General features: G+C 49.0%; 1 protein-coding gene across 1 annotated transcript in view; it reads right to left on the reverse strand.

Moving 5' to 3' along the window:
- CCDC6 (coiled-coil domain containing 6) overlaps nt 1-21,173 on the reverse strand; it is a 31,064-nt gene extending 9,891 nt beyond the window's left edge. The window contains exons 1-3 of the mRNA XM_063307754.1: nt 20,874-21,173; nt 6,543-6,692; nt 740-868 (exon numbers count right to left, since the gene is read on the reverse strand). Of these exons, the coding sequence (XP_063163824.1) occupies nt 740-868; nt 6,543-6,692; nt 20,874-21,158 (564 nt within the window). The 5' untranslated portion in view covers nt 21,159-21,173. The remainder of the gene's footprint in view (nt 1-739; nt 869-6,542; nt 6,693-20,873) is intronic.
- Between the last annotated feature and the right edge of the window lie 1,770 nt (nt 21,174-22,943).

Genomic DNA, 22,943 nt, shown 5'->3' on the forward strand with positions numbered 1-22,943 from the left:
CGTTTCCATCAGCTGGGAAGAGGACCTGGGGACAGGATTAGCCTCTCTGAGTTGCACCCTTATGAGGGCTAGGGGAAAATTGAGCCAACTAACTAAATAGCCGCACACAGTAGCAACGGGGCACTTCCAATTTAAATGAGAAATTAACAACCGCCCAGAATGGCAAGGGCAGCTGCAGGGCAACTCCTCTTCTGAAGAAACCGAGAGCTGATGGGTTAGGCCAGCTACCCAAGCGAAGCCAGGTGGAAGAGGCACTTCCTGGTAAGGATGTGGCAATAAAAGGAAACTCCCGAAAGGTGTTAGCCTTTTAATCTTTGCCAAAGGGCTGACACCTGCTGCTGAATTCGAGTGTGCAGCTCGCCTTCCCCACAGAGGCTGGGCGGGGCAAAAGGTGGCCTCCGAGACACAGGGCTGAGTAGCGCACCCACTGCGGCGATGAGGAGGTGGCAGAATCCTTGCTCAGCACAGAGGAGGAGGAAGAATCATGACCCAGCTCCCCTTTCCCCCTTGCTGCTCAGTACGCCCTCAGGGGCTGCCTTTCCTCCGGCCGTTTCCCCAGGCACCCCCCCCCCAGCGAATCTTCCCCCAGACCCGGCCCCTTCCCTCGAGCCGCCCCGGCCCCCGTGGATGGGGATCAGGTCCCGCCGAAAGGGCCGTTCCGACTCTCCCTCAAAGAGGGGGAGCGACTGCACCAGCAGCCCCCCCACCGATGCTTGCCCACCAGCCCCGTGGGACGCACCTGCTCCAGAGTCAGCTGCTTTGAAATGGTGTCGTTTTCCAGTTTTTTTATCTTCTTCATCAACTTGTTCACCTGGAACTCCTGCTCCTGCTCCAGATGCTGCTCGAGTTCAGCCTTCTCGTGCTGCAGCTAAGATCGGGAGAGAGGCCGAAACCAAAGGGTCAGCACTTTGCAGCCACAAGCCAACTTTTATTTTATTTTATTTTATTTTATGTGAGCATGGCTTGCATAAAATCCGGCCCTGGTAAAACCTGGTTGGAAGTGAAACATCGTATTAACAGCAAACACGAAGGGCAGGTAGTGCACAAAGCACACACATGCTTTTGTTCCTTTTGAAGGGGCAACGTCAGTAGCAAATTTCTGTTGGGTTGTCTATGAACAGGGACAGAATGCAGCAATCTGGAGCAATCGGATTTCTGGACGTTTCATGCGGGGACGAGGCTCGAGGAGGATCCATTAAGGCAGTGCTTCTCAGCCTCAGCAACTTTAAGGTGTGTGAACTTCAACACCCAGAATTGCCGGGTTGAGGACCACCACTTTCAGCCAACCCGTGTCCCTTCTGTACGTTTCTTCTCCTGCGTGACCCAGGGGACCACCAGGCGTCCCCAACTATCCACCTTCTTCTGGGGCAGCCCTTGTCTTAACAGGGCTCCTCGCAGGTCTTTCTCTGGGCTTCATTCCTCTCCTGCCCCCAACTCAGCAAGTGAGCTTCACAGCAGGCTTCACCCCAATGACTCTAGTACATTTTTCACCTGGACACCTGGGATCATAAATCCTTTCTCTGCCCTTTGTTCCATCACAAGGCATCACATTCTGGAAAGGACCTTCTGAGCCCAGCATCCTAGATATGCCTTAATCCTAGAACCCACTGCTAAGACAAACCCAGTTTGTCATGAACCGTGGGAATGAACTTAATGTGCAATACTCCACAGGTGAGGGTTGGCTTCTAAGCCTTCAAACCACTCGCCTGAACAGATATATGTTAGAACACCAGCAGGACATAAGATCAGACCCCACACCAGGAGAGGGACTTCAGCTGGAACACCTGGCCTCTCTATGGGGTTTCCTGCCTCCACCCATCTTTTGAAACATCTGGCCTGCTCTTGCAATGTGTTGCAGAGTTGAGCCTGCCAACTGGGGAGTCCCAGCTGTGCCAAGCAAGTGCTCTGATGCATTATTTTAGGGACTGTGTTTTCTCAAAAAGTAAGTTTTATTGCTAATCCTATGGTTTTTTCTTAAGTTCTTGTTACTTCAAAAGCAAATGATCATTTCTGAAATTATCCTGCCCTGGTTCTTTTCAAAAAGAGACTGGTCTTTGCATCCAGACTTTCTCGATCAATAGATTTTATTTATTTATTTATAAATTTATTCACTGCCCATCTCTCCCCAACAGGGGGACTCTGGGCGGCTTACAATAAAACAAGATTAAAATATAAAACCATTACAATTAAAAATACAATAAAAATATCAATATAATAAAATCTACATGGCGAAGAGATCTTAATCAGATTAACTTAGAATTGACAGAGATCAAACACCACCACCACCACCACCACTTTTCAGAGCGGACTTCATATGTGCAGAAATCTGAACTGCAGACAAGTTCAGACAAAGACTTAACATTTCTGAGTGAGGGCAGCAAAAACCTAAGTACCCCTTCCAGCCTGTCCTATCTTGTAGGGCTGGAAATCCAGGTGTCCATTTTCCAGAGCTGCTCTGTAAAATCGAATTCTCAAATTCTCTGAGAGGATGCAGAATAACCTGTGATTTCTATAAACCTAAGAAAAACCTTTCAAAATCATAAGCAGAGGTGGATACCAAGCCAAGAGATAACCTTTCTTTCTTAGAGGTCTTCCAACCATGTCATTCGAAACACTATGACATCCCTTCCCTAAAAGAACTGGTGGCTGGTGCAAACCCGACAGGGCTCACAAGGCATCTGGAGGTTGTTCCTCTAGCTGAGACGTCAAACAGAACGTCACAATGCAAACAGTTGGGGGTCACAAGCGAGACAGACTGTTCCTACACACAGCATGTCTCATTGCTCCCGGTTCCATGAATGTTTCATTCTGCAATAATCACCTTCCTCATCTCTCTCCTAAAAGCTTTTCTGCTAACAAGGGTCCTCCCTCCCAAGCTACCTGCTCGCAAGTGATCACAGGATCTTTGCAGAGTGCTATCTATGGAACCAACGATGCTGCAACCGAACGCTAAAAGAACAAAGGGGTCTCACAAGGCCAACACACCAAAAGCCGCACCGATAAGCAGAACAACACAATGTTTTGACACCCCACTTTGGGGGGAAAAAAATCCACATTCTCAAAGAAGGGTCTGACGCCCCAAATTTGTACCACAATGCTGAAAAGCCAACACATCATCGTTCTGAAGTACAGTCCAAATTGTGCTGACCTGCAAAATCCCTGCTGAGAGGAACCAAGAGGCATCCCAATGACGCACAGGGCTGAAAGTGCTTCTGGAAGCTTTTTCCAGATGCCAGGCATTACGAAGGAACCATTTGGCTAATTCCTCAGCTACTCCTGAGCATCCCAGAGATTCACGTGGCTCATCCGAGAGGCAAGGCCTACCACCCTGAACTTGAAAACCTCTTTGTGAGGCTGAAAATTAAGCGATGACAAAACAATTTGTGCAGCTACCAAATGAGGGTTGTGTTTATTGATCTGGAAACCTGTCACCTACAATGCAAGAGCAATTTTCTTTAGTGGGAAAGATTGGGGGAAACAAAAGTTTAATCCTTTAACCTGAAAAACATGTAAAAGGAGTGTAACAGGGGAAGAACTACTGAAACCCTTTTATTCAAACATACAAGAGCAGCTGAACTCCTGCTTCAAGGACACCATCACGATGAATTTAGAGATGGATGCTTAGTTAGTTCAGGCATAACAATCTCAGTTTCACAGGACAGAATTAATTAGTATTATACCTACTCCTGTCAGCTTCAGAATCTGTATCATTATTATTTGAAGCTCAGTTCCCATAGTCCAAAAAGGAAACTGATTTTATTTTGGATTCCAAGACTTAATAATGAACTAAGGTCAATTCCCACCTTAGTAAATCATGGTTTATGATCATTGCACCCTGAATTCATGCAGATGTCTTTACTGCTGGAGAAACTCCCAAAGGATATTAGACAATAGGAAAGATAAATTCGGCCTGAAGAAAGACCATCTGGAACTACACATCCTTATCTACAATTAGCATTTGCAAAATGGTAGCCACATATATTTCTGAAAACAATTGTTATTTATAATGCCTGTTAAGAAGTAATTCCCTTATTCGTTATTTTAATTCTGTTTATTTAATAAAATTCTCTTTAATGGTTATATTAAACTAGTTTAGGGAAGTCTGAAAGAGTCAGGAGTGACTCTTGTAAGCTGTGGCAGTTTTATAGACTCAAGCACTTTTTTTTCATTAGTTTATGTACGCTCATGGACCAAACAGCACAAAAGACTTCAAAAGAAAGAAATGACAGGGACAGATACAGGCGGACAGTCCCCAGAGACTTGTTAGATGAGCAGGAAAGGGCAAATTAAGCTGTAATATTCCTCTCTTCCAACATATATACATTTGGAAACATGTGCCTTAGGAAATAACTGTATCTCAGGTTGATAACTGGCTAACACCTTTATAAAACCCAATCCAAATGTCACAAAGAACAGACACACTTCTGACTTCTCTGAAACTCTTTAGCAAGGAAGATACTGCAAAACCAGGAGAACTCCAAAACACAGGTTCTCCATTTCAGCCACAAGACCTGCAGTTTAGAACCTCAAAGCAGATCCTGTTTACCTGCACAAACAATAAACACTGCCAGATCTCAAAAGTACCTTCTGATTGATCCAGGAGGAAGAGAGAGATTTCAAACATAGTAACTAATTTTATGCATTTAACAAACAAACCTAGGAACAGTTGCAACAACACCAATCCAACTGAAAACAACGATTCAGTCTAATATAGCTGCAGAAACACAAACATCCCTACCTCTAAGGTGGCTGAAACACATAGGAGGCAAATTTACAGACTGGGAAATTAGCCAATTAGAATAGATCTAAGAGATTAGAGGGCAGTAAAACTGAGACTTACTTAGCGAAGTGTCTGCATAAAGAGATGTTAATTTCCCTTGCACCTTTTCTTTCCTTTTGCACTGTACCTGAGGGAAAGGAGCGAATGCCTTGCGTATTATGGAACTGCTGTGGAGGCTTCATTTGATGAGCAAGGTGAAAATAATACCAAGAGATTTAATGAATTAACTCAGGTAGATGGATGAAATTTGGGAGGGCTGTACATACACAGGGAATGCATTCACAGGAAGCCAGGCGAAACAGAGGGACGAGCAGCTAATGCAACACCATCCCCACCGGCATCTCCAGAGAAAGAACCTAAGCAGCCTGTGGTTTTATAGGCAAACTAGGAGCCCAGCCCCTCTCAGAAAAAGTCACAGAGTCTACCGCTTTTCACTCTGTGCACTGCACCTCCTTGTGAAGAATCAAGGCACATTCTTGCAGCAGCAGCACCAGCTTCAAGGCCCCTCCGATTTCTTGCTTCTGGTCATACATGAGCAAACCTGGTGTGTTGACCTAGAAAGATGGTCCCCAGGAACCCTGAGATGCCACGCAAGGATCTGAACTTGCCTATTGAGAAGAAAAGCCTGGCAACTTTGTCAGTTTGGTTGGTGTTAAGGAATACTCTCCAAGGTGTAGGTACGGACAGATGGCTTTAGAAATAAGCAGCATTAAAGGCTCGGCCCAAGGGTGGCACTGTAGATCCAGCAACTGGGCATCAGCACTCCTGCTTATGACCAAGAGGAAGACTAGAGAGGAGGAGGAGGAAGGGCTGTTAGGTTGTGATTTACAACCACACTTTGTCTTCTTAGGTACTGAATAGTACCATCTGAACCTTGCTACTGGGACCTACAAAATTATTTAAATGTAGAGTACTTCTAGTGTATGGAAAGTGAAAAATATAGATTGGAAGGGTCAAGGGAACAAGAGCAAAACATGAACACTGCAGCGGTTCTCCTTGGCAGCCTTGGAAGTCAGCCCCGCTGGGCGTTCTGCCGTTGACTAAGCGTGCTGGGCTGTGCAAAGCTTTGATCCAACAGTCAATGCCAAAGCAATCCAAACACATCACCCCTCGGCACTGAATCCTCAGACCGAAGAGCCCAACCAACGTTATGCACTGCATCGGAGCCACTAGGTCAGGCTCTTCAAACTTGGCACCTTTAAGATGCGTGGAGTTCAACTCCCAGAATTTCCCAGCCACCTGACCCTGACCCTGACCCTGGCTGGGAACTCCACACGTCTTAAACACCGCACTGGATCAATCGGGCAGCTTGGGGGAATCTCTGTACAGGAGCACAAATTCTTACCACCGAGTTGAACTTACTTGTCCCATTAAGTTGGATCTTGGATGATTCACACAGTACAACTCACATGTTAATAATTTTAATACCGGCTTTTGAGAAAGCCTTCATCATTTAATTTTTGCAACTGACCTTTTAAAGCCTAGCGGCTTGGCTCTCCCTGGCCTCTAATTTAAAAAAAAATGAAGGAAAAATTCTCCTTCACAACCCATCTTCCTTCCACTGGTCTGTTCACTCCCCTGTTTGGAACGTTGGCCCAATATATCCCTTCCTGTACTTCATCCTAATACCGGTTTCTTTTTCCACTTAAGGGCTTAAAAGGATGATTCCAATGACAGCAAATATACTCCCTATCTGACAAGCAGAACTGCCTGAGCGATCCTTATTTGGAAAAACAAAGAACAGAAATAAAAGAACACGTACCTGCATCAGCTTCCTTGAAAGTTCATTAGTGAGAAATTCCTCCTCCTTTTCATAATTCACTGCCAGCGTCTCCTTCTCCTTCTGCAGAGCTTGGATCTTCTTAAACAGCGTATTACTGATGAACTCCTCTTCTTGCTCCGCTCTCGCTTGCTGTAAGAGAAACGCAACCTCACAGCAAGAGGACTGGATGGGAAGGCACCTGCCTGCTCCTCGGCTCGTGCTCTTCTGCCACATAACTAAGAAAGGCGTCGGGCCCCAATATATCCATCACGAAAGGCAAAACCCGACAGCTTTGCTGCCTGCCAGCAACGATGCCGTCCTGCTCACGAAGGACCCCGACTTCTGGTCTTGACAGCCAAGGAAGACGGGCAGGAACCAAGGTGCCGTATACGCACCCCTACAGCCAAGAGGGCCTGGCCACAGAACGGAAGCCGTATGGAGAGCAAACCAGAGCATGGATGTACACGTGGAATGGATCTTGGTGGTTTTTCTGTAATGCTCTGACAGCAGATTTTTCAACTTCAAGGAGTTTGTGGACAGAGATTTCTCCCTGTCACTGCACGAAGGTTCCTGGAGTGAAGCGCAAATACTTTTAACCACCACAGATGCAGACTCTCCTATCCCTCAACAGCAGTTTGGACCAGCCACAGGGCCAGTCATTTGGAAAAAAGTCCATTCTTCATTTCCAATTGCCCAACATGCTTGACTTTAGTGTAGCCAAGGTAATACACTGTCTGGGACGGGGGGAGGAGGAAAGAGAGAACCACCTATTCTTGCTGAGCTAAGAACCCATCAAACTCGTCACGAGCGGGGTGAAAACACAGGGCAACCCAACAGATTTCCTTTCTCTTCTCAAAGCTCCTGATGCTTCTACTTTTATACTACTGCAGATCTCACAGTCCAGAGAATAAATGTGGTGGCTTAAAAGCAAACTCCCAACTATGGATTGGGATCAAGGAAACCAAGCCGTAGCTACCATGTACACTGCTCCCCACATGCCCCACTGAGTTTACATCTTTCCTGGTTTGTAGCAAACCTTGCTGGTGCTACAGTTCAAACTGCAAATCTGGTTAACCATTCTGGTTTTGCCAGGCGACTGCAAAACAGCGGGCGCAGGGAGCATATGAGCACAAGGGTCACTTAACACAGCGTAACAGACTGGAGCCAAACGTGAAGCAACACAGCGGTCTGGAAGGAGAAATGTCAAAGGTAACGTGAGAAATCCGAACCTTCTCCGTATCTCGTGAAATGCGCACGGATGATCTGTGTGTGATGCCAGCAGCCTGGAAAGAGGACCTAAGCCCTACATCAGTGTTTCTCAAGCCTGATCACTTAAAGATTGATCTTCAAGTGGCCAAGGTTAAGAAATACTGCCCTACATCCTTGCTTTAATCTTGAAAAGGAAGAGGAGGTGAAAGATTAGAACTAAGAGAAAGGGATGGAAACTAGGCTCCGGCACAGGGGACGCGTTCCCTTTCTCTTTCCAAGACCTGCTGAATAGATGGGTATAGGGCAAAATGCTTTGGCTTCTCCCCTCTTCGGATATTCTTAACCAGGGTGGTGCAACATTTTTAGCCTGAGGGGTTTTGAGAGAAGTGAGTCCCTGAAAGTGGGGAGGCCAAACAAAACAACTGGGTGTGAAGCCCAAGTTGATAAGACTTAATTTAATTTAAATGCTATTAAAATTAAACCAATTAAGTGCTGATTACCCCTCGCAAATGCAGTGATTATCCTATTTGAGCACATTCATCAAGTACAGATCACAGTAGGTTCAGAAGAGCTCTAGGGGGCACATCTAAGGGTTGGGGGAGGTACACAATGGGAAGGAATAGATCTGTGGGTAGATGGACAGATGCTCAAAGGTGCAAGAGAAACTAGCATGTGCAAAACAGTCTCTTTAGAGAACTCTGGAAGAGATGGTTCTTCTCGTGAACCATAGCAACCCAACTGCTTCAGGAAACGGCCATCAGGCCACATTTACAGTATTTGTTAGGTTTTTATTCCACCTTTCCTTTGGAACTCATGTCCAGGATCCACAAATCATCCTGGTCTGGAAGCTTTACTTTCAGAAAACCAGGAGAGCAATCTCAGAACAGCTGGATTAGTGTGGTGTGTGTGTGTCGGGGGGGGGGGGGCAGAAATAGGACACTCTGCACCCCTACTGGGAAGTAGGATCTGATTTGGTTTCTTTTCAGCTTTGTGAGACATGTATAATTCAATATTATGGTTTGCTGTCAAGTGCAGAAAAGGCCATTATGACTTCAGCAAACCATGACTTAAAAATCCTAGGCTAGTGCAATGTGTTGCAGCATGAACGTGTTCTGACTAACAGAACTCAGTATTCAGTAAGCGTTTTGACAGCAATTAAGCATCTGTCTCCTGTTATTCCTTCTTATGACTTGGAGGGGGGCAACAATTAATCATCAACACAGAGAAACACACCTCAGGATAAGCTGTCCTAGAAGGCTGGCTATCACAGCTGCAGGGAGGAGGCACCCAGACATCAAATCTAATGGACCAATTCTAGCTACCAGCACCTGCCCCCAAAGAAATAATATCCTTTGTGGAGGAAGAATGAGTGACCTCCTCACAGATGCTGACAACTGCTTGACAGTTGTTCAAGGAGCAACCTCCTCCTGCAAATGTTCACACGTTTCAGTTTTTACAGAAAGCTGCTTTGGTATATCAGAGAAAGACATTGTACTGCACATCTTGAATTATTCTAAGCCAGCCTTCTTCATCCAGATGTGGCAGCACGGCCATTCTGGAAGCAGGAGCCCAACATCTGATGCATGTAGTCATAGGAGACCAACATTTATGAAATTTTGGAAGACGCTTGGGATCAAGTGACCTTGGTTTTTCCCCTCAGTGACCTGTGGGGCCCAGAGCACTTAAGTTTAATAGCAGAGTTACTTCTACGGAGTAACAAAATTTAAGGAGCTAAGAATGTCGGCTGATTGGGACAGGGGTGAGGCTGTGAGGCCCAGTCGTGAATCCTGCAAGAGATGGAAAGCTGGTGGGAAGACATGGCATCAAGGAAATTGTGGGGAGATGCTTACCAAAACTACACAAATGAATCTGAGCTTGATGATCCTGAGAAGGAGGTGAAGAATCTTAGTCATGGACCACAGAACAAGGCTTCGAAGGATATTTATTGCAAACCTCTCCCTCCAAAACTGAGTCCCAGACCTATATCAAGGACATCGAAGAGACTGGACAGCCTGGCTCAAAGGGTCTAGCAATGGTGGAGATGGAAAGGTGGCCCAGAAAAAGACTGAACTGCCAGAGGTGATCCCTCTTGCTTTTGTTTATTCAATTTCTATAGCCCTGATTGGCACGGCGTAAGGCAGCCTTTTATCCAGCCCTTTCTCCAGGGCAAAGGCAGCCCAGCAGAAGCCTGGGATTTCCCCCCTGGAGATGGAAAGCTCAGATGCTCTCAAGAGTGGCTGAGAGAATCCCTAAGCAAGCAACTCCTTGCCAGGAGCTTTAGAGGAAGCTGACAAAACACCACTAGCATTACTCTAAGGCAGGGTTTCCCAACCCTGGCAACTTTATGATGTGTGGGCTTCAACTCCCAGAATTCCCCAGCCAGCATTGCCCACACATCATAAAGTTGCCAAGGTTGAGAAACCCTGCTCTAAGGGCTCCCAAGTGGGCCGGGCCCCTGAAATGAGCTTGCTTAGTAAGCCCTTGGCTGGGATGACAAAATCTACAGTGGGATCTTCTGAGGGGGACTTTGTCCCACAACATTAGCTGTGGAATGGACGTAAAGCTGCAGCCAAAAGGCTTACAAAGAAGCACAGGAGGGATTTGCCAAAACCTTTCAAGCAGGGAAACCAACAAGGCCAAAACGAAGGAAAATAAAAGGGAAAAGAACCACCTTCTACCACGGCTGTGACTTCAGAAATGAATGTGCTATTACCAGGTGGCCCAAAAGGAGCCCAAATGGCTCTGGGTGGTTGCCCAAAGCCAAGCCCAGGGGCAGACCTCCCCCCTTCTGCAGAAGGTGCTGAGCAGGACCTGGGATCCTTAAAGGCCACAACAAAGAGCCTCTGTTTCTGCCTGGAGACTCCTATTTTTCACAGCAAAGGTTCAGAAATTACACTGCTTAGGCAGGATCCCTCTCTCAATTCACAGCCTGAAGCTGTAATACTTGCCTTCACATTGAGAAGACATAACAAGATCAAGGGGAAGGGAGGATGATGTTGTGTTTACAGAACTAGAATGGACCTCGAGAGGCTTAAACTTCCATTAGTCTCTGAGTTCATCATGCATTTGGTGAGAGCTCTATGGGGAAATTCAATCTTTGCACCAGTTCGTTCTCTGAGAAACTGACACAGCAACACAGAGAGGAATTCAGAGTGTAAAATGTGCTTATGCTCGAAGAGAGTTAGAATGCTTCGGTCATAAGAGAGGGGGAACACCTTTAGCAATCCAGCACAATAAACTTCTCTTTTCGTACTATTTCAATTGCATTGTATTTATTTGCAAACTTAATGAAAGTGTGTATTACACATACCCACTAAACAAGCTATATAACCATTATGTGTGTGAACTGGGCTTTCTTGTGGCCTCACAACTAGCATGATCACAACAGTAAGTTTTAAAGAGCTCCCCAAACCATCACTTGTGTAACTGCAGCACCATATTTTTGAAATGGTGAAGTTCTCATACAGAAATTCACCTTGAAATGGTTTTCACACAAATGGCCCAGTCAAAATGCAGGACAGCAGCCACATCAAGAGGAACAGACAACAACCTCAACAGCTTGTAAACCGCCCAGAGTTGCTCTTTGAGTGAGATGGATGGTGATGAAATTTGGAATATAAACAAACAAACTTGCGCAAAATGGTTGCAAGTCAAGATAAAGACAAAAGTTGTAAGATTCGGACAGCAATTCTGTTAACAGGGCTCACTTGTATGATGTCCTCCTGTTGTGATATTCTCACAACAACATGTCGTAAATCATTTAATTCAAAGTAATCTGAGAATTCTACGGCAACTTGAGCGAGTAATTCACACAGGAATAGTTAAATGTCTAGGAGGGACACAATCAGGCAAAATGTGTGTGGGAATCAGACCAACTGAAGAAGGGGCGAAAAGTCCAATTGCTTGTACGGAACAAACCACCCCAAACTCCGAAACTGCTTTCTTCAGTACATCCGGTTATTGCCCAGACTGACAAACCCCTGGAATTAAAGATTTAAATTTAAAGCTGTTACAGGTGAATGAAAAATTCACCTACTGCTGTTTATATAGATTATTTTAAAAAAGGCTCCTTCCTCTGGCTGGCGTCACCAGCCTTCAGAGCAAACAACTACTGAACTGCAGCTATGCAGGCCGAGTCTCAGCTCCCAACTTTCTGGATTTAACAGTCAGATAAGCTGCTTTGTTTCTGCACCGGAGAAGTCAGTGCACTCCTAAGCGTGTGGCGCCACACGTCACGCCCTGCCAGCAAGGGCTGGATCGCCAGTCTCGCCCAAGACGCGCGGTTTTCCCAAATCAGGATCTTCTGCCTCTCCCACGCTTGCAGCTCCCAATGGCTGGCCACTGAAAATCTATTCCTGCCAGCTGAATGAGCCTCCAGTGCCGGAGGCCGCAGGACGCAGAGGGCAAAATTCAAGAGGGAAGCAGAAGACGGCGGCGGCAGAGGGCAGCATTGGGTGGAGGAGCCTTGAGACGCAGGACGAATATTTACCTGGGAACTAAGCTAGTCAGTTTGTCCTGCCAACTCTGCTTTGGATGCGCTGGAGAAGTTGTGTTAAAATGTTATTAAATCATCATCTACTAAACACGATCATTTCCACCAAAATAAAAAAAAGGAATTTTTAATCTTCCAATACTTGTCCCAGAGGAGGAGGTGTGGATTTGTTCTTCACTGCTCCAGGACAGGGCTAAGACCAACGGCTGGAAGCTTCAAAGCGAGAGACTCAAGCTTGAGGTAAGGAGGACTCTCCCGACAACTGACAGCCACAACCAACAACTGTGAGAACTGTCCAGCAGGGGAGCAGCCTGCCTCCTGTGTCCTGGGGGCTCCCTCGCTGGAGGTGTTCAAGCCAAGGTTGGACAGCCACCGGCCTGGAATGGCAGGGGGTTGGACTAGAAGGCCTCCGAGGGAACTTCATTGGGACAATGAAAGACGTGTTTTGTCGCTCAACACTCAGGACGCATTATGCACCACCCGCTCCCTTCAAACCATGGGAAAAGACCACACTGACTGTAAGAACTGCAGTAGACAAAAAAAAAAAAAAAAAGCGGTACCATACCCCCTGAGAAAAATCATTTCACTGAGGATGGAAGGAGAGAACAAAAGAAATGAAATGAAAATAACTACGAAGACTGGTTGGCTGGCAACCCCTTGGTCTCCATCTTAACTTCTTCCTCATTTCTTTAAACGTCTGGAATTGGAAGTTAATTATGACTACAGATGCCAAGATTAACCTCAGGGTATGTTCATGATATTAGAATTACAGATGAGCCTCCCAACTGTTCTTTCCATCACAAATGTTAAAGGAAGACACCAAATTTGCATCTTTATAGCACCGAGATTCTGTCACTTGAATTCTAAATTCTATTCTGAAATGCAGGTAAAGCCCCATTAAGAGAGTACCCACCTCAGAGTATCCTTCCTGTAATTTGCAATAGATTAGGGTTTGCAAATCCTCGTGACCAGCAACATCTACAGGTATGGAAACCAAGCTTCCAGCACTATGTTATCCATTAACCACAGGGTTCAGCCACTCCCAGCAAGAACATTTAGCTGGGCTTTTCGGGCAGAGGAAACAGCTAGAATCATCAACAGATGTGAAAAGTAAGTAAAAAGGATTAAGTGGTCTCAGTGACAAACGAATCTGTAATTTCATGCAAATTAAAATATATTCCTGAAATAGAATGAACAAAATCTCATTCGACGTTTACAAAGAATGCAATACACGAGCCAAAGACTTCAATCCCTGCTAGACAGAAGATAAGAGTGAAAATCCACAAGCAGCATCTTGAGTTGCGTGGGAAGAACAGGGAGATGTCAAAGTATTCAACAGTTTCTCCTCCTCAGGTGGCTTTTTAGAAAGACTACCTTCTACAAAGTTAGAGGCACCCCCCAAAAAATTAGCTTTAGAAAACTGTTTTGAGAAGAGAGTTACAAACAACGAGGTTTAGTTTCCCCAACATGTAATTATTTAATTTAAAAGATGAAGCTGGGTAGGAAAGAAGGGTGACCTATTCTGGTTATTTTGTAAAACACTTTCCAAACATAAAGTGAACCTCAGAGTTTCAACAGATACAACCAAGAATTTCTAATTTCTTCCCTAGGCCTCCCTCCCACCCCTGCCTGAACATCTTGCAATACTTTTCAACTTAATTCCAGGGCTGAAGACAGTCATTCCACCCCTATTGCCTCGGAGTGCAGATTCACAACACAAAAGAGGAGCAGAAAGAAAATCCATGGAGAAAAGGCCACAGAAGGATGAGCTGCCCAGATCACAAAGTCCTTCCCATCATTTCTACCTTTTGCACAGGAAAATAAAGCCCATCGATTTTTCAAAAGCATGATTTTGTCTCCGCTCTCATTTTTCCAATGGGGTATGCATGCCTTACTCCAAGAAACAGGAAGCTCACAGCAGCTAAGTTCTGTCAAATGGGTTCCCTGAAGAAGAAAGTGCATGGAACACCCACGAGGCCCTGAATTTCACTTCCAATTGTTCAGGTCTTCCCGGGAAGGAAATACTGGGCCAGGCTTACAATCTTGTCTACTTTTGCCTCCAGGATCCTCTGCTGCTGCTTCTCCTTTGCAAGATGGGGCCAAACCAATCCTAGACTCACCCTGACAGCTGAAGGGACTCGCCCCATCCTTGAGCAACCAGAAGCCCACTGATAGCATGTGCAAGCCCAGGTGGACTCCCTACCAGCAGACCATGCTGGTAAATTAAAAAGGCTGTTATTTCACAAGTTATTTTCTTGCAGTCCCTCGCAGGAGGCAACTGGAAAAGCAGAATGTGACAGAAGACACAGTGCTGGTGACAAAAGGCTGGCAGGAAGTAGTATTCCTGCCAACATGAAAAGGCTGACCTGCCACAATATTTAACATTTCTGACCTGTAAATTACAGAGCTGGGTTGTGGTGGCGGCTTTTTGTAGCATGCAACGAGGAGACACAGAAGAGCACGTCAAATTGCCAATTTGCTTAACGGCTCTACCAAGTCACTTGCCCCTTTCCATTTGGGCATTCTCCCCGGCTCTGCCTGAAATTTCCTTTGGTTTTCTTTCATGAGGGGAATGCACAATCATTAAAATAATGCCGTGCGATGCGCTATACATCAGGAAAAAAAACCCACAGCACAACCGTGGTGGAGTAAAAAAAAAATGATAGCAAAGAAAATGAGAAAAAGCAGCACTCAAGAGGCTTGGGTTGCGCTCCCCCCACCCCAGCGTCCCACCCCGCAAGGCTCCAGAGTCACGGAACGGGCCTGTCCCTGCTCTGAGGGAAGGGAGGTGCCTCCTCTCCCTGCAATGGAGCAGGGTGGCCAAGAGCTCCCAGGTGGGCTGCTCTGCCCTGCAGTCCCTCTTCCTTCCCCTTCCACTGGCAGCAGCCTTTAACCCAGCTGGGCTCAGAGGACCCCCAGACTCTGGTCTAAATCCCCTAAAATCTCCTTCAAGTTAAGTTCGACTTCTGGCAAGCCCTACGGTTTCCTTGAGGTCTCCTTTCCAAGCGCCAGCTCGGCCTCTCCCTGTGGCTCGTGGTCCAGGTCCAGGTCCAGGTCCATGCGCGTGCCCACAGGGCAATTTAATCAGGCAAGGGAACGAAGACCTGCCTTTGCATCCGGTCTCCCTTCTACCACGAGCCAACGCAGAACAAAAGGGACTCGAAAGCTGCCCTTCTCTTGTTCCCAACACTCCAGCTCTGCTTTCATCCATCTGCAGCAAGCCTCCGGGGCCGAGGAGGGACCTGGGCCGCTCTGCCCCTAGTCCAGCCCCTTCACCACCGCCCCACGTCCGCCCTGGGACAAGAGGAGGACAGGCCCAGAGGCCCCCGGGGGCTGCCTTGGTGGCCAAGGGCGGGCAAGAACCTTGGCCTCCCTGCTCCTGCCCAGCGCCTTCACCGCTGCCCCCCATGGGCTCTCTTCTGGGGCAGTGGAGAGCCCCGGCAAACACATATGCATGCGCAGAAAGGCCCCCACTCCGTAAGAATTTCTGTTCTGGGCGCCTGACTTCGCAATGCAGCCTTGCTACTCAGCGCTCCGATGGGAGCCCCTGAAGAGCCCACGACCAGGAAGCCACCGAGGCAAACAGTCTGCCTCCTGCTCAAGCAGGCATCTATTTGAGACTGATGGCAGAGGCGGTGGTGGATCACCTCACCTCTCAGGGGCAGCTCTTCAGGCTAGTAATAAACTCCCATCAGGACTTGTGGGAGTAATAAACCCCCTCCCCGCGGTCTGATCAGAGTGCGCGACACTCTCTCACCGCCCTGCGGGGCGGAAGCCCGGACCTTGTTCCCCGCAGCTCCCTTCTGGCAGCAACCCAAGCGAGGGCCTGTAAGTCTTCCCATCTGCTGACACATGAGCACCCCTTGTGGCCTGCCTGGGCCCTGCTCCCCTTGGAATAGAGCAACCGGGGCAGAAGCAAGTACATTATGGGCACACCTTGTGGGTATGAGGCAAGGTTGGGACAGCAGGGTGCCAGTCCACAAAAGCTGATTCTTCCCGACAAAGCTCTGAATTCCTGCACTCCCAGACTGAAGACAACAGTTTCAAGAACACCCTCTTCCAGGTGAGCTGTCTCAACCCTGAGAAAGTTTAGGTAAGGCAGTCAAAGGATGCTTCTGTATGCGCTCCACGTCCAGGACCTGAAGTTCGCAGCTGCACAGAGTTATTGGTTAAGATGGAGAGCCACAGACATTTGCTTAATATGACAGACAGACAGACAGATGACAGAGGCATGAAGGGCTTATTTTAGGGGTGACTGCTGGACACATTTCTGTGAAACTGCCTACTGACCAAGACAGATGGCAGTGACTGCCTGCCTGGGCCAAAGAGAATGGACAGCTACTTCTTTTTCTTTTCCACTTAGTAAAGCTCTTCTTCCCACATTCTGTCTCAACAAGAATGAGAAAGCTGCCAAAAAGCTTTTATCCTTGTGTTAAAATACAACTGTTGGTCAACCACTACTGGAAAGGCGCAGAGACACAAGACCCATCTGGGTCAGGCACGCAATATGACAATGCTTGGAATTTTTATTTATTTTTTGCTGAAGGAGACTAGATGGACAGAAAACTTCTTCAGCGGGTCCTGGGTAGACCCAGTGTGCAAAAAGAGAACACATCAAAGTATCTGTCGGAGGAGATAGCTCTCCATGCAACTCCCCCCTGCAGCCTGCAGCCTGATGCCAGATAATTCTGCCACATATTTGAATCAAAAGCTACTTGGACATTAGCTGATTTCCTCTCAGAAAGGGCTCAAAGTAATGTCGGACTTTGGAGAAAAGCTCCTGCGGCAATCAGTCCTCTTCGGTAGCAAAGTGGTTCGTTTGTGGGCCTCCTACTAGGAGGAGGGGGAGGATGGATCTGCTGTCAGAAACTGGTTGACTTCAACAGAAACTCACCCCTCCATGCACTGTGCTCCATTTGATTTTATGACGATTCAAGCAAATCACCTTCCTCTGCAGGATACAGGTCTCACAGGCTTCCTCAAAAAACAGAAAAGGTGGGGGCTGCAGAAACAGACCAAGAAATTGGAAGGGCCAAAGAACCTCTTAGAAGCACTGGGACTGGTAGCAGCAAGGAACCACCTCCTCAGATTCTCTTCTGGTAAACAGGTGTGTGTTGTGTTCGATGTGTCTGTTCTCCAGATTCCCACTTGGTCCACTGTCCCCCAAAGACTGCAGAGCCATCTTATAAATGTTATTTTTCTAACCTTTCATGAATATTATTTCAATTCTCTTCACTCTAAATTCTTCAGAAGAAATGTCTGAATTACACAGCTTTCTATTTTTAAAACATTAACTGAAATTTTGACCACCCAAAAAAGAGGAAGCAGTGCAGCAATAGCAAGAGCCCAAGTCTTATAGTAACATCTTCTTGGTATTGTTCCTACACTCTTCATGGCTAAGGGCTGTCAGCCTGCTTCAAGTGACTCCATCAACACCTCTCCATATTCCACATTACTGTATTTCCCTGGATTTTTTCAAAATCTAAACAGGTTTTGTAATCAAGATTTTAAACAATTTAAATGCTCGCTGCATAAATATGTTCAGCGATGTAAAAGGGGGATGCTAACAGGTTGCTAGAGAAGTGCTGTACCATTTCTGGATCTTTCCACATCTTTCCATCATCTTTGCCAAATGATCAATGCTCCTGAATTTCTGACTATACAGAAGCATTTAAGTTGGCTTCTGACCATTTCAGATGACATCACTAAGCCATCATTTCAGGGAGAAGGCATAATGCAAGTGTGTGTGCAGTGCTCCTTTTTAAACAACTTCTCAAAATTCTTATCTCCTGGTTTATCTTCATTTCCACTAGTGATTTTGGCCACTGTTCTTTTCTGGTCCTCCCTAGTCAGGAACTGTCACCTCCTTGTGAATTGCCTGGGTGTGTTCATCATACGGTAATGGTACTAGTTAGCTCGAGGAAGTACTCAAAGTGAACTGTGGAAGAAAACCAACTTTTGATTCCATTGTTTCATGCTCTTTCTTTCTTTGGCTTCTTTGGTCCTCAGTCTGATGGCTAGATGAGAAGTTGGGGTGATTGTATTGTGGCTCCCAGGCCAGCTTTTTAAACCATTAAAGGGAAAATAGTACCTCCTCATTAGAAAACTTGAAGACTAGTATGACGCTACATTTTCATCTTCCTACAGATTATTCTTCAAAATCCAGTAGATGATTTTTATCTTTGAGTTTCAAAGTATTTCTTTAGCAATGGTGCTAACATTTAAATGTTTCAAATGACTAAGCTGTCAATCTTTAAGCTGTAAATGATGGTAAGAACCAACATCTTTCACACAAGAACCATTCAAACCATTATTGTGTACTTTTTGTACTTTGCATCCTCTGATGCTGAACATCACTTAACATTTACGACTCATGGCTATGAAAGGCAATCTTCGGATGTTTAAGACTGGCTGGTCAGGCCCACATCTTGCAACACACAGAGAGATATTTCATAAACAAATGGAGCAAACAAACTTGCAAATTATAGTTCTGTAATATTAACATGACCTTGAAGTTACATGCAGATAAAGGGCTTTTAAATTTTCAGCATTTAAATATGTATGTTCTGTAACACCATGAACGCATTAAATTATCCTTCCCATAAAAGGAGGCAGTAATTTGAGGAATGCCGTAACAGTGGTTTAGCAAAGTGTCCAGAAGAATGTATGTGTGATTATAGTGCACTGTATTCTTAAGTGAACAATTCCATCATGATAAAGAAAGGAACTGTATTATCTTTATATTTAAATTTTAACCGGCTACTATTTTAACTGCTGCCCTAAATCTGTGGGGATACTATACATTATGATTTTTATGGCTTGAAATATGTTGTATCATGTTATAAGTTGGTTTTGAATGGGATAACCTTGAAAGGCAGGTAGTGAATACTGATGTAATAAATAAAACAATGTAAGTAATTATTAACTTTCCATTGTTCACTGGGTAGGCCTCATTAAAGATTCCCTAAGTAAATACAAATTATTAGAACAAACACAGTAGTCACCCTCAGACTGTGAAGCAGAAGACCTTCTCCTGAGTGGAAAACAAGGTCTAATTCAGCATTCTTTATAAGGTATTTCAGCGCAACTCATCTGCATGGAATTGTCCATTCACATGGTTAGAACTCTCTTCAGCGCCAAGGTGCCTGTCAGACTATTTCTGATTAGAAATGCCGTATTTCATTAATCTCTGATTTCCTGAAGAAGAACTGGCAATTCTCCAAAAAGCATCCTGAAGCAAAGAACCTCAAAGAAAATGCCCTGAGCTGGATGTGGTCAGTACAATTCAGTGGACACATCAAACGCTTACTAATTCGAAGATACGGACCCTCGGAATGGATTAAATCTTCAAAAGACGTAACTGCTCAAATATTAGGACCATAAACAACGCTTCCAACAAGGCTCTTCAGCATGTGGATTTCTAATACCAGAAGACATTCGGGGGGGGGGGGCAGGTTCCCTGCACAGCGCAACTCTCAAATCAACTCAAGGTGCAAATTTAAACATTTAAAGACATTGCCGATTGGCAACTCCACTAAAGGATGAAATTGTTTGTCTTACAGCTTAGTCCAGAAATGGACTCTCTGGGTTATGCTCAGCCTTTTTGAGAGCAGGAAATGATACTGCGGTCATGGCACTGCCCATCACAGAGACAAGTTTTTATACACACGCTCGCTCTCTGTCTCTGGAAAGTCAAAAGTCAAAATGATTTTGCAGGTCACTGCAGCATTTCAAGCAACAATAGAAACCAGACAGAATTAGCTCCCAGCAAAGCCGTACAGAGGCAGTAAAGGCGCACCTCGGTGTCTTGGCAGTTACATCTTGGGATGTAACTCAGGAGGAGGCAGTGTTTCTGTCACATGGAGAGACTTTAAAAGATTGTAAAAATTATTATTTCTAATTATGCAGGAGGAGCGCTTCTCCATAAAGGTATTATTCAAGAAGTGTGAAATTACCACCACCACCCCCAGTCTTAGTTCATCGGGTAGGTGCCCTGTTTATTTCATTTAAAAATATCCCCAGCTGCCTCCCCAGGCGACTTCGCAAGCCCAACCCCAGGCGGCTTCCGAGATGAAAACGCACCCTGGACACACAGCCCGGAGACCGCGGCACTTAACGGACCGGGCCGAAGTGGAAGCGAGCCCAGGAAACCTCCCGCGCGCACCCCGGGCCGGAGCAGCCGGGCGCGACCGGGCACCGCTGGCCTGAGCGGGCGGCCCCCTCCGCAGCCGCGAGGGCCGCAGCGGGTCCGCTCGGGACGAGCCGCGGGGCCCGCTCCGGTCCCGCGGCCGCCCGGCGCGACGAGCGGAGAAGAGCGCGGCCCCCGCGTCGCCCGGGGGAGCGGCGGCGCTCAGCGCGGGGCAACCGCCTGCCGCGCGCCCTCGGCCCAACGCCTGGACGCCTCCCCGGGGCCAGCGGCGGGGAGGCCCGATCCCCGCTGGGGCGGCCGCAGAGGCTGCCCAAGGCCCCGAGGGTGCCCGGCCGGCCCCGGGGAGCGGCGCCGAGCAGCCGCCCCGCCCCGCCGCCCCCCCGGCCACGGGACGAGAGGCGGGAGCGGAGGGGCCCGCGGCCTCCCCGCAGCCCTCGGAGACCCCGGCGGCCCCGGGGCGGCTCCCCGCCCGCGGACTCACGATGGTGACGCTGGCCTTGCGCAGGTCGCGGTTCTCCTCCTGCAGCGCCTTGCACTTGAGCTTGTAGGTCTCCAGCTCGATCTTGAGCACCTTGTTCTCCTGCTGCAGCGAGGCCAGCCGGTTGGTCAGCTCCTCCAGCCGGAACGGGGAGATCACGATGCCGCCCGCCTTCCCGCCGCCGCCGGGCCCCGCCGCGCCGCCGGCCGGCGCCCCCGCCGCGCCGCCGGCCGGCGCGCCCCCCGCGCCGCCCCCGTCCGTGTCGCTCTCGCTGGCGCTGTCGGCCATGCCCCCGGCCGCGGGAAGCGGGCGGGCCGAGCCGAGCCGAGCCGAGCCAGGCGCCGCCGCGCCACTCCTGCTGCTGCTGCTGCTGCTGCTGCTGCCGCCGTCGCGGCGCCACCCCCCGCCCGGCCCCGCCCCGCGCGCGTGCGCACTCGCCCGCCCGCCCACCCGCCAAGAGCGGCGCCGCCGCCCGCCCGCCGCGCCCACAGCGCCGCCGCCCGCGCCCGCCGACACTGCAAGCGGGGGGCGCGGCCCGCCCGCCGCCGCCCTCCGGCTCCGAGGGACAGTCCCTGCCAGGGCAGGGGGAGGCCCCTTCCCCGGGGGTCGTCGGGGGTCCGGCTGGACTCGAGGGCGCTTTCTACCCTCAAACGGGGGTTAGACGTCCGTCTGTGGAGCTGGCGGAGCAGTGTTCCCCCCGCCCGGCCGCGTTCAGACGGACTCCGGCTCCCAGAATTCCCCAGCCAACCGCGCGCTCAGCACGGCTGCCCGGGGCGTTCTGGCGGTCGGAGTGCCCCCGTCCGAGCGCGGCCAGGCGGGGGAAAGACTGCGGCGGGCTCGTCACGCCCCCTGAGCGCCGCGCCTCCGCCTCGGCGCCGGGAGCGCCCACGGGAGCCGCCAGCCGCGGGCTTCGGGGCCGAGGCGCCCGTTCCCGCGCGGGGCGGCGGGTCCTGCTGCCGCGGCGCCCGAGGGCTGGGCTGGGCTGGGCGGGCTGGCTGGGGCGGGCCGCCTGCCTCGGGGCGATCCCAGGAAGGCTCGCACCGCGCGGCCCGGGCGGGCGCCGGCGAGGGGACAGCCGGCGTGGGCGGCCGCGTCCCCCGGGCGGTGCGCTCGGGGTTTCCGAGGCGGGGCTGGCGCTTGCTCGGGCCGCCCGCTCCTCGCCATCCGTTTCCCGTCGCGAGTTGGCCGGGCCGGAGGACGCTTTGAGCCCGGCAGGTTTTGGAAGCCCAACCAAGCCGCTGCCGGAAAAGATGCGCCCCCGGAGGGCTTCCCAGCGGAGGGACCCTCCCGGTGGCCGGCGGCCCGTGGCTGCCCCCGCCTTGCGGTTGGGCGGCGGCGGCGGCGGGAGGGACCTGGCGGACGCAGCAACGAACCCCTTCGGAGCGTTGCCGGTTTACGCCTGGTTGGCGCTTGGGCGCGCTTGGGAAAGGGCCTCAGGGGCTCCGAGATGGCCAGCCGCTCTCAAGTTGCTGCTACTTGCTTTTAAGTCCTTGCACGCCTCTGCAAGACCGATTCCGTATATAAGTAAGTAAGTGGCACCGGCGGGCGGCTCCAGGTCGCAGTGCCACCACCATAAAGAGGAACTTCAGAGGAGGTGGTCAGTCCCGCCGGAGGACGCCTGTGGAGAGGAGCTTTCCTGTACCTGTGCCAGTCTGGTTTGGATCTTGTGAGGTTTGCTGGCACCCGTGGGAGAAGCTGAGGTAGAGACGGCTGTGTGCTTTTCTGGGAAGGTCAGTCTGTATCCTGTGAAGTCACAAGGCTGCCTTAGCAAGGAAGGCATCGCCACACACCCTCTGGGCACCCAGGTTGTCTGTGGCCTGATTAGCCAAGCTGAGTGTAACGGTATGAATGTGTGGCAGCAGAGTCATCCTTCTGAGAAGCCAAAGATAAAACACCTTGACACCTTGACCACGAATCATACCTCCGTCCCTCGGTTCCTTCCAGCCGAGGAGGCCAGATCTTGCTTTCACAGGTCACCGTTAGCTTGGCTAATCAAGCTACGGAGGACCATTAATTCTCCTGCCTGTGAGGGCCAAGGTAGCCTGCTCATTGCCAAAGTGGTTGGGTGCATGA

Source organism: Candoia aspera, chromosome 6 (assembly GCF_035149785.1).
Source record: "Candoia aspera isolate rCanAsp1 chromosome 6, rCanAsp1.hap2, whole genome shotgun sequence".
NCBI classification, from domain to species: domain Eukaryota; kingdom Metazoa; phylum Chordata; class Lepidosauria; order Squamata; family Boidae; genus Candoia; species Candoia aspera.